General features: G+C 36.4%; 2 protein-coding genes and 1 non-coding gene across 3 annotated transcripts; 1 reads left to right on the top strand and 2 right to left on the bottom strand.

Annotated features, from left to right (window-relative positions):
• Positions 1–488: 488 nt before the first annotated feature.
• LOC113361448 (tetraketide alpha-pyrone reductase 1-like) lies at positions 489–2,461 on the bottom strand. The gene is made up of 6 exons (XM_026604694.1): positions 2,218–2,461; positions 1,958–2,127; positions 1,668–1,856; positions 1,317–1,479; positions 1,039–1,231; positions 489–813 (listed from the first exon to the last, which is right to left on the bottom strand). Exons 1-6 carry the CDS (start codon positions 2,348–2,350, stop codon positions 681–683), a joined length of 981 nt encoding a protein of 326 aa, XP_026460479.1. The 5' UTR covers positions 2,351–2,461; the 3' UTR covers positions 489–680.
• A 157-nt stretch (positions 2,462–2,618) lies between these two features.
• On the top strand, positions 2,619–2,689 carry TRNAW-CCA. Its single transcript has one exon. It is a non-coding gene; the product is annotated as a tRNA-Trp (tRNA).
• A 2,774-nt stretch (positions 2,690–5,463) lies between these two features.
• Positions 5,464–9,197, bottom strand: LOC113356741 (mediator-associated protein 2-like). The gene is made up of 5 exons (XM_026599949.1): positions 9,043–9,197; positions 8,268–8,399; positions 8,083–8,161; positions 7,887–7,970; positions 5,464–6,010 (listed from the first exon to the last, which is right to left on the bottom strand). The coding sequence occupies exons 2-5, from the start codon at positions 8,388–8,390 to the stop codon at positions 5,604–5,606; spliced, it is 693 nt and encodes a 230-aa protein (XP_026455734.1). The 5' UTR covers positions 8,391–8,399; positions 9,043–9,197; the 3' UTR covers positions 5,464–5,603.
• Between the last annotated feature and the right edge of the window lie 1,721 nt (positions 9,198–10,918).

Genomic DNA, 10,918 nt, shown 5'->3' with positions numbered 1-10,918 from the left:
AAGAAGAAGAAGCATCTCACTGATTGACCGAGGCAGCAGTACATGTGAAGAAAGAAAAAAGTAAATTTATCCACGAGCGTTTTGTGATATATACTTGCACCCATAAAGAGGAGAAAGAAGAAGACGAGTAGGGTCAACAGAGATAGACTGCGGACCCCTTTAGTGAGATCTTCCATCTACACTTTCTATTATATTCTCTCCCACCTGTGTGGTGTGGCATTGATTGATTGATGGGCCATTCGGTCATGAAATGGGTGAAGCTAAAGACTGTTGGACTCTTCTTCCTCATGGCCTTTGGCACTTTTTATAATTCTGCAATCCCTTTTTTTTTTTTTCCCCAAAGAAGGTTATATGCAATTCAACAATTCATTCCCCCTTTACTTTTCCCCTTGTCTAGACTCTAGAATTCAGAAAAAGAATAGCTAATGGACTTTGGCCTTTTGTGTTTGGCGAGACAGTGCATTTAGAGAGCTCTAATTGTTCCGTTTTCCACACAACTAAGCACAAGTGTACTACAGTACAACCATGTGCTTGAGATTCATAATTAGTTCAACTTTTATGGTCTACAGTTGTAACTCCAAATGTTCACTCGAGTTAAACAAGTGCTTATTTGTGCAATAATTCAAGAGAAAAACAAGACTCAAGTGTCTTGATTAGTGGCTAAAGAGTAGAAAACAAGATCAAAGATGGCCTTGTTCTTTAAGTGAAGCAATGCAGTCATCAAACATTTCTTCTAGTCCTTTGAATTTGATTCCCAAACTCCTCATCTTGGATGTATTCAACTCGTAACTTGGTCTGTCAAGCTGCTCAAACCTACCAAAACCAAAAACATCAATCGTTAAAGGTCTCATCAAAACCATATTTATAGGAACAATATATTCTACTACCTAGGATGTGCACTGTTCAACTGTGCTCATCATGCATCGATGAATCATGGGCTTGCACAGGCCCATTATTGTACACCAGAATAAGTCACTAGATTAGATGAGGTCGACAAGTCACTAGATTAGATGAGTTCGACAGAAGCATAGAACTGACCTCTTTGGTACAGCTAAAGTGGGATAGCGACTAGAGAGAAAAGACGCTAACTCATTGTTGTCAATAACATCAGAGCTACAAATATATCTCCCACTTGCGTCTGCATTTTCATATGCAAGGATATGGCAAAGCGCTACATCATCGATATGCACATAACCCATTCTTCCGTGCCAATGAAATCTCTCGGTTTCACCTGTATCGTTCACAAATTCGTAAAATGTATAAAAATCTAAGCATAATTAACATGTTCATGTAGACATTGCAGGATTGAATGGAACCTTTAAGTAGACCAATAACATCAGATAGAGTGGAACATATCTCTCGTGGGAGACTAGGGCCAATGACGAAGGAAGGAAGGATCGTAGCTAAGCTGATACCGTTTTCTTTACAGTATTCCCATGCTGCCTTTTCAGCCAGAGTTTTCGATAATGGATACCAGATCTAATTATGCATACAAAAAGACAATGAGCATTTAGTTTGGTTTATGCAATTTAGACAAAGCTAAAGAAAGTAGCCTGACAATTGACCAATCCCAATCCAATTATAGGCTAGGATTGTGGTCCAGCTCAAGCCTAAGTTTAACTAGCACAGACATTTGGTCATTTTGATAGAGACTGTGAGAGCTTTACCTGTAGGCTTCTGCAAAGTTCCTCAGAGGTCCAAGAAGACTCGTCGAGAGGAATCAGTGGATCAAAATCGTCTCTCACTCTTACGGTCGAAGATGATGACGTGAGAACGACTCGTCTAACGGAAGGGTTCTTCTTGCATGACCTTAACACATTCAGTGTGCCCTGAATTGCTGGATCTAGAATATCAGTCTGTATTTAAACATATTTCAGTAACATGGTGAAAAAATATTAAACTGAAAGAAAGTTGAGCATAATGATATTATGGAGATGGTGGCGGAGGTAGTCAATGCCTGTGGATCGGCTTTAGGTCCCAAGACAGGAGAAGCAGTATGGAAGACACCCTCACAACCACTGATGGCAGCGTCAAAGCTATTCTCCGTCATTAGATCAGCCTTCACCAGTTTCAATCTTTCCTCGGCTCCCTCCAATCTCCATAAATGAGCTACTTTGTCGAAATTTCCTATAAAATCAAACAAAACTGGCTATAAATGTGCACGTCCGGAAAAACATATCACGTAACTAAGACATAACAAAAGTACTGTAGACAGACCTGGATCTCTAACTGTGCCTATAACTTGATACCCGGATAGCAGCAGTCGCTTGATGAGCCAAGAAGCAAGGTAACCAGACGCTCCAGTTACACAGACTTTGCCTTTGAGATCAACATCTTTGTTGTCTCCCATTTCAGTTGGTTAAAACAAACTTAAAATCCCGCAAGATGGTCACAAAATTCAGACCCTTATATATACTAGCGAGGCAAAGAAAAAAGAATTCACAGTATATTTTCCCCAACTAATGTTAACTACAAACTTCAAAATATAGGTTTGAAACAGATATGTCACGATTTATTGCCATCTAGAGTTAGGAGGAAGCGTGATGTAATGGAAGTTTGGAACTAGAGATTGTTCCTGTAATGTTTATATAAAGAAAACGTCGACAATAAACACATCAGGATCTGTGGCGCAATGGTAGCGCGTCGACTCCAGATCAGAAGGTTGCGTGTTCGATTCACGTCAGGTTCATTTTTTTTTTCCTAAAATTTTTGTTTATTTTTACAATGGGTCTGTGATACAGTTCATTTTTTTTCCTAAAATTTTTGTCTATTTTTACAATGGGTCCGTGAATTCAAATGTTAAAAGCACCACAGTAGCTATCAATTTGTGTTTAAGCGTCGAGTCCTTGATCTTGCAGCCCTAAAGTCAAACTAAGCATCTCTATGTTACCTCTCGGTTGTTTTTTGCAGTCCAACCATTGTGAGCTTTAACCAGCTCTATGCAGATAATCTTGGAGATATACTCAAGGGGTTGGACTATGACGTGAATGAGCCTCATACCAAATGGTGGGGAGTGGATGGTCCCAAAATTGGTCACTTTGAATGGATGTCACTCCATCCCCATGAATTCTTAGCTCATCCTTATTCCTTATTTCACAGTTCCCGGGTGAACTAATATGAAATTTGAAATAGATTCCAGATTTCCACGCAAAAATCGAATAAGAGCAGAGCTTTTCCTTTATTCTCATTAAAAATCTTTGACCAAATAGAGGTTCGTTTGGAAAATAAGTACATTCTGACTCGTACTGACTCATAACATCATTCATCTTTTTTCCTTTTCTTCTCTGTCTTTAACTCTCTTTAATACATTTCGTGTTTACATAGAACTAAAACCCTTTAAAGCTCAGTTCTCTCTATCTCTCTAACTCTGTCTTTCTCAATATCTTGTGTTTGCTATGGGGGAAAATACAGCAGTGATGGTAGTAATGGAAGGAGATGAAGAAGATGGGAAGAGAGCTAGAAGTTTTAGAGATGAAGATTATGACACTAGAAGAGTGTTTTTGAGAAGTTATCCTCTTTATGTAGAAGTAAATAGAAAAGGTAGTGAAGATGATGAAGATGATGTAAATCATCTAGCAATAGTTGTTTATGGATCAACTGATGATGCAGAGAAGATTCAAGAAAAAGAGATTAAAGAGAATGGTAAAGAAGAGTTTGTGAAGATCTTAAAAGTGAAGAAGAAGAAGATTAATAATGTAATCAAAAGTAGAGTTTATCGTGTTCTTCGTTGGGGGGAAAGAAAAGTACTGCATATTAATAAATTTAGTAAACATAAGTTGTCTTTTTGTCTTGTTGCTTGTCATCCTTTTAGGTTTAGTAAGCATCATCATCATTCTTCTTCTTCTCCGTCTTGTCTGTTCTGAAATCTCTTCCTTGTAACTGCTGGACCACAGAGGGGTCTTGAAATTAATTTGCAGATGTTTGTTCTGGGGGTCTGATGTTGATGATGATATATGTATTTTGAGCTTTGTTTATTTTGTCCTCATTTTTCATGAGGTTTTGTTGTCTTTGAGTTCGCTATCAAATTAATAAAAGTTTATTAGGTGTTCTATGTTAATCCTTCTGTGATTTCTGTTTTACATAGCTGCTAACTAAAATCAATATACCAATGAATGATGGAAGGAAAACAGGTAAAGTTATTAGAAGGTACCATAGAATTGATTCGTGGGTGGGGTGTCATACTGTAACATTTAATACACATTAAACACACTTTAATCCCATTTGATGTTACCCGTTAAACGGTTAAAGATTTAAGATTGTCATCTACTTTAGGACGTCTTTTCGTCCAATAGATCTTTCACTGCAACTAAGTGAAAAATACACTTGAATCACTTAAAATTGCTTCTGATAGTGGTGGGTCTAGGATTTTTGATCCGGAGGGGGGAAGAAAAAAGAACCTCTTGAGTTCATGGAAGCAAATTAGATTTGGGATAGAAACTTTAAGTTTGTCAAGACCAAAATGAGGCTTAGGAGAGAACTAGATTGGGAGTCAACTGACCCCCATTGAGCATTCATACACAGTTTTAGTGTAAATGGTATTGAGAAGTCACATTCAGAACATACAATATGTTGGTTTATATAATTCTATAAGATTTTGAAACTTCCGGAAATTTGGAAGACTTCGGCCTACAAAAATAACAACTTTCTTGTATGTTTGATTTTTGTGTTTCTCTCTAATCCAAATGCATGCTTAGTTTTGGTTCATTTGCAATAAACTCGAGAAGGGTTATTGTATGCGGAACGGAGTCACGCACGCAGAATTTCTTATTTGGATAAGCTACACCATACTACTCTATGATACTCTTTCATAGAAGAAGGTCTTGTCGTCCATTTTACAGTCGAGGAAGGTTTCCATAAGATTATGGTTAAAGAACTATTTCTCCATGTATTTAAATAGTCTTTCTCATTTTGTTTTGTGAAGACAACATTTTTTAGTCTTGGGAAATTGTGAAAGGAGTGAATAAGGTTAAGAAGTACTCGTTTTCAAGTGTCAAGCTTTTTAGCTTTACTCGAGTCTCGACAATGAAACTGATATCTTATGTAGAGAGAAACACAACTTTCAGTCTTTTCTTGGAGATTGCATTGAAGCTTTCCTTTCAAAATCTGTTGTTATATGCTGTGTATAGGAAACAGTTCTTCCTTTTTACTTTTGGTTTTGTCCCTCTTTTCTTTTGCTTTAAAAATTCGTTAACAAACAGAAACAGCAGAGTAAGTTAAAATTTATTGAGCAGGCTTTTAGGTTTACGTGACATGATGAGAGTGTCATTGGGTTTGGATGCTCATTTCAAACTTATCCCTGAAGAACGAGACACTGCACGAATTGAACTGCCCGTAGGCTCGGCTCAGCAGTCGGCACTGCAAAGTCTGCAATCTCAGTTCTGAGTTCATTTGCCATGAGAGTGGCTCTTTGGCCAACTGGGTGAACAATTTTAACCTTCAGTACAAAAATACAGCACAAGAAAATGGTAAAACTAATGATTCATCGATTGTAAAGAAGGCCCAAATGCGTTGGTTCATATTTCATATTCTCACTTGAAAAGGACTTGCAAAATCTTGATATCAAAGGGACAAAAAAATTCACGATTTTTCAGAACCCCTCCTGTTTACTCTGTTTCTTCCTTGGTCTTCTTCTTCTTCTTAGAGTTCTCTGAACGACAGGACCCAGCAGATCCTGAAGAAGTTGTAGTAACACCACTTCCATGTCCTCCTGATAAGTTAACCGCTGGAGATATTGTTCTTGTTGGTTCATTGACGCGTCTTTTCTTGGGATGCTTCGATGATGGCTCACCGCTACCCAATAGTTTACCTCGGGGCATTCCACTAATTGCAGGCAAAATTCCTCGCCTACCACCACTAGATTTAGATGGAGTTATTGCAGTTGAGTGTGCTCTTGCACTCTGTTGAGCTGCACGTTCAGCCTTGGCTTTTTCTTTAGCTTCTTTAGCTTTTTCTTCAAGCTCGCGGAGTTCTGGATAGCGGACCAAAGAAACACGGCGTGAAATTTTTCCAGCTGCAACAAGAATAAACATAACAATAAACATAAACAGTGTTAGATACTGATTAAGCAATAAGGTTTGCTAAAGCAAATATAGAGATTCAACAATAAATCAAAGAATCTGATCCATTAAAATTATCTAATATTCTTGAAGAGCAACTGACTATGTATTACCTAAGCATATCCATCAGATATTCGGTCAGAGAAGTTTTAAGATGCATCGTAATTACATAATACAACTAAGACTACAAAAACAAATTTCATACCCCAATGTGCAATGATCATAAATTGGGTCTAACAGTATAAAAGTTGATGAATGGTAAAAATCCCAAATAAAATAATGATAATAGCATGAAGTCTACAAATTTATTCATCTAAAGAATCAAACATGCGGATACCATTTTTCAAGACGTTAAATGCTATGCTAAGCAAAAACAATATGACTCTGGCCACAATAATGCAATTCAATAATCGCAGACAAGTAGAGCTTCCACTTTATTTTTTAATGAATTTGTAATTGGAGATCTAGTGAAAGTCCCTTTTAATGGCAGAACAAACAACGGATGGTTAAGTCTGCATGAAAGTTGTAAGAAATAAATTACGAAAAAAATATATGCACACCTCATTACCCTGTTTATAAACTATAATCAAGACCTGGTCTTCATTGAATTAATTTGAATATGTGGCAATAACAAAACATGATTTTAACAAAGATAAGATATCCTGGCAGATTAACAGTACAAAATAGACATGATAATTGGTCTATTGGATTTTAAACTTTGCTTACTTATATGTGGATTTACGTGTACATATGTTGAAGTTTCTCTGCAGAATCAAATGTACTCTTTCCCCAACATGGCATATACTACTTGGTTCCAATCTTTAAGCATTCAAAAAAAGCTTTTATGCACCTAGATAGGCCGGGCTTATGTACTGCCTTGATTGATTATAAACCATTTGACTGCACTATCATGTACATTACTTTGTCTGTTGTTGCCAAACTCTAACTTTCAAAGATATCCTATATCCTAGGTGTTTGAATATGTGGAGCATTGGCCTTAGCAGAAGTTAAGCATATTTCAATAGAAGTATTGAAAGCAACCATCCTAATTCACAGATCACCCAAATTGTAGGGTATTCTCTATCTTCAGTAATTGACGCTACGAAATAACTCTAGCAGGCAATGATACGTAGGAGCACGGGACCTAAAAATTTCGTATTGAAGATGCATGTACAAACAAGAGAATTCATAAAGATACTACAATACGATGGCGACTTGCCAGACAATCATCTCAAATAGCATAGGATTCCAAGATGGAAAGTTCTCATTAGCGTGCCTGTCAAAGCATTTGAACATTTCATATTTTAAGGCAAAAGAACTTTACCCAACACCTAATCCTGTAAGGTAGCGACACTCTGAATTGAAACAAACCTGTTATGTTCTTATTCATTTTTGGGATTTCCAAAAATATTCTGAAGATAACAAACTAGAAACATAACTGCAGGAAGGAGTTGGACATTTCATGTTATTCTTTAATCTAGGGTAGCCATAGAGGTGATTAAACTAAAAGAAAAATTATGAGAAGTTCGACAAAAGTATGACTTCAAGTGTTTGGAAGAGAGAATCAAAGCTTACAGACTAGTAAAAATGTCTTAAAGGGAGATAGTCATCAGACCAATAGTGTTTCTTGAATCTCAGATGAACCAAACAACGTCATCGTGACTAGTGAGTATAAGACTCACAGCCTAAAGTGAGCAAATATTGACTTCAACCCAAACAAAAAGAAGTTCTATATGTTTATCTGGTATTACAAAGATATTGTACATGTGTGCGAGTTGCAATCTACAAAGGGAAACAATACCGTCTACAGAATCAAGAAATAAGACGTACCAATCTTTGCCTCAGATGCAGATGATAGAAATACCGTTGCATCTGGTTCTTGAGATGCATAGCTCACCATTTCGTATGACATTCCTACCATAATAGAATACACAGAATAAGTATAATGCTACAAATGGCCAAAGGAAAAGAAAACAACAAAAGCTTACCATCTATGATATGTCACAAAACCAGGATTTACTTTTACCTGATGAACTTTCAAAACTAGCTAATTGTCCATCATGATGCAACTTAATTGACACTTCTTGGCCATCAAAATCAGGATCCTGGAATCTCAAATCACAATATAAAGGTGAATATTCCAAACTAAAATGGTAAACACTTGCACAAACTGATAGACCGATAACTGAGAACTAAGAGAAACCCCCTTACTTGTTTATCTGGCCACTGGATAAGCCAAAACTCCTGCGAATCTGACAAAGGGATTTCCAGAAGTGAGTCTTTGACATCCTCTTGAAATTCGTTTGCTGGTTTATATTCGTCAACAGCCTCCATTAATGAAACCTAAACCACCAAGACAACAAACACTTAAGTTATAAATTCCATATTCATGTAACAACAGAAACAGTATATTGAGTTTACTCAGAGAGAGAACGAGAGCGAGACTTAAACACGTAACAGGTGCGCGCTGGTATATCCCAGTAATAGCAATTGTTTGGATGCAGTAAGTAATGAAGGTTTATTCAATAAAGACGGCATGGTAAAATAAGATTCATATAGAAGACATGTATAGGTAATGTGCTGTGGCTCTGCTTAGTTTATTAGAATGGTTACTGCTCAATCTTTTCACAATATTGTAAGAAGTTCAGATGTTCCCAGTATCTCCTACTGTCTTTCATTAACACGTGGAGCACCATAGTAATTGCTACTAGGCCGAGTCAATACAAAGACACAACAATAAACCCTAAACTCAGAGAAACGCAAAAATCTTAAACCCAAAATCCCCAAACAAAAAACTCCACTTAAATTCCATTTTAAATTAACCTAAAACCCTAACTTTTTTTTAATCTCCAAATCTAAATTTTATTCTATACATTGTTACAAACATTCCAGCATCAAGAGGGAAGCAAACATGATGATTAAACAAAATCAAATAGAAAAGAAAACTTAAAGAGATAAGAACAGAAAAAGGTTACAGAAATCATACCGGTTTAAGGAAATTCACAAAGAATTCGTTTCTGGTTTGCGGGGAAAAAAACTCTCTCTGTATAAACCCTGGTTCGCAAAACCCTGTTATCAAAGTTCAGCCGCTGAAAGTCCTGAATCACACTCTCTAAAACTCGTTTGTTTATTTGTATCGAAAAAACAGCTTGTCTATTTTGCTTATAAAACAAAATAGCGGCTGAGATTATCCTTCCCCTCCCATGTCATCCTAGATCTTAATCCAACGGCCCAGCGTATTCAGTATTTTCCAAAGATGAACAAACAGCCACTGAAAATTATAGCCAGAGAGAAGACGCATGGATGGACTCATATACCTCTCTGCCAGTTCTCCTTTTTGGTATACAAATTCGAAAAGGAGATAATAATTGCTTCACATTTACAAAGTAATGGCAATTGTAAGATGAAACTTAGCTTATATAAAGACAATTCTCTTTACTAATGTTTAGAAAATTTCTCAAAACTAAACACAAGCTCTAATCTTGCTCATATGATCAACCACAACTTTGGTGAGCATATATATATATATAGAACTATGAATTCCTTTTCCTAATCCTATTACCTTATTACATGTCTTTCCTTTTCTTAGAACCAGATGACTTCTAATTCCCTTAGGATTACATCAATTTTCTAATCTTGTCCTAACCAACTTGTTAGTGACTTCTATGTTGAAGTTAATCCAACACAAAGACCCTACTTTACAAATAACAACTGACTAGATAGAAACCCGTGCTTTGCACCAGGAGTATAGCGTTTTTATTCAGGTTGGGCTAAACTTTCGTTTATTGTTTGAGCTAGCGAGCTGATGTTAAATTTTCATAACTCAGTGCCCAGTTCCTATATACAGTATTTATAGGAAATCTGATTCATCTTCTTAAACATGAAAAAACATCATTATAAGCTTCATAATGCTTGAAAACATCATTATAAGCTTCAACCACAATACAATAAGAATTTTTTACTTGATAGTTACAAACTGTACTAACTGAACCAAGGACATCAAATGCTTGAAAACATTAAAATGATGAGCCAAACAATTAGGGCTGAACATGGTTTCGATTTTCCGCTGGAACCGGACCGAACCAAACCAATTAGGAAGAAACCAAACCGAACCATTTACTAATGGATTGGTTATGGTGTAGAAAGTGGAAAACCGATAGTGTTGGTTTTGGTTTGGTTTAACCTCTAAAACTGAACCAAAAACCATTGGAAAACCGATTAATTTTTAAACTTAGTTTCTACCTTGATTTACAAGTATTAGATTCTACCCATTGATTTAGAGGATAAATAAAAACCCTAAATTTAATATTTCATTATGATAATCTCCCTCTTTCTCTTTCTCATTCTCTCAGTCGCCTCCCTTCTCCACCCCTAACTCAGTCGACGAAGGAGTCCCTTAGTGATGAAAATATGGTGAGTTTGTCCGTCACAATATTTATGCAGAAAAAATAAAATTGGTTTACAATTTCATGAAATTGAGATTCATATGAACATCATTAAGAAAATAGATCATGAACTTACTTCACATACAAACAAATAAACAGATTTCCATTTCAAACTTATTGAAAAAAATCGTCTGATTAGTCGGATGATTCGGATTCTAAACAAGTTGCAATAGCAGAGAAACGGGTAAAGAAGATGAAGTACTTGAATACGGACTTCACTGAATCCAAACCCGACAGCCAAATTCGACCGACATTCAAAAACCAGAGCTTGAAGGCTTCAACAATTCCGTAAAATGTCGCATGCTTTGATGTCACGTGCAAACAAGAAATTCATGAATCATGAGATGGGTTGAGATAATCTGCAGACATGATTTTCACTATGACTTTTTTACTTCATTTCACCCAATATTTCATTGC

This window comes from Papaver somniferum, chromosome 3 (assembly GCF_003573695.1).
Source record: "Papaver somniferum cultivar HN1 chromosome 3, ASM357369v1, whole genome shotgun sequence".
Taxonomy (NCBI): Eukaryota; Viridiplantae; Streptophyta; class Magnoliopsida; order Ranunculales; family Papaveraceae; genus Papaver; species Papaver somniferum.
The sequence above is the reverse complement of the archived record's forward strand: the minus strand, read 5'-3'. Positions and strand labels throughout refer to the sequence as shown.

Coding starts and splice junctions, on each gene's coding strand:
- LOC113356741 (XM_026599949.1), bottom strand. CDS start 8,390: ATGGAGGCTGTTGACGAATATAAACCAGCAAACGAATTTCAAGAGGAT. Junction 8,162..8,267: donor TCCAGTGGCCAGATAAACAA/GTAAGGGGGTTT, acceptor TTGAGATTCCAG/GATCCTGATTTTGATGGCCA. Junction 6,011..7,886: donor TGCATCTGAGGCAAAGATTG/GTACGTCTTATT, acceptor TTCTTGTTGCAG/CTGGAAAAATTTCACGCCGT.
- LOC113361448 (XM_026604694.1), bottom strand. CDS start 2,350: ATGGGAGACAACAAAGATGTTGATCTCAAAGGCAAAGTCTGTGTAACT. Junction 1,857..1,957: donor GACCTAAAGCCGATCCACAG/GCATTGACTACC, acceptor GTTTAAATACAG/ACTGATATTCTAGATCCAGC. Junction 1,480..1,667: donor AACTTTGCAGAAGCCTACAG/GTAAAGCTCTCA, acceptor ATGCATAATTAG/ATCTGGTATCCATTATCGAA.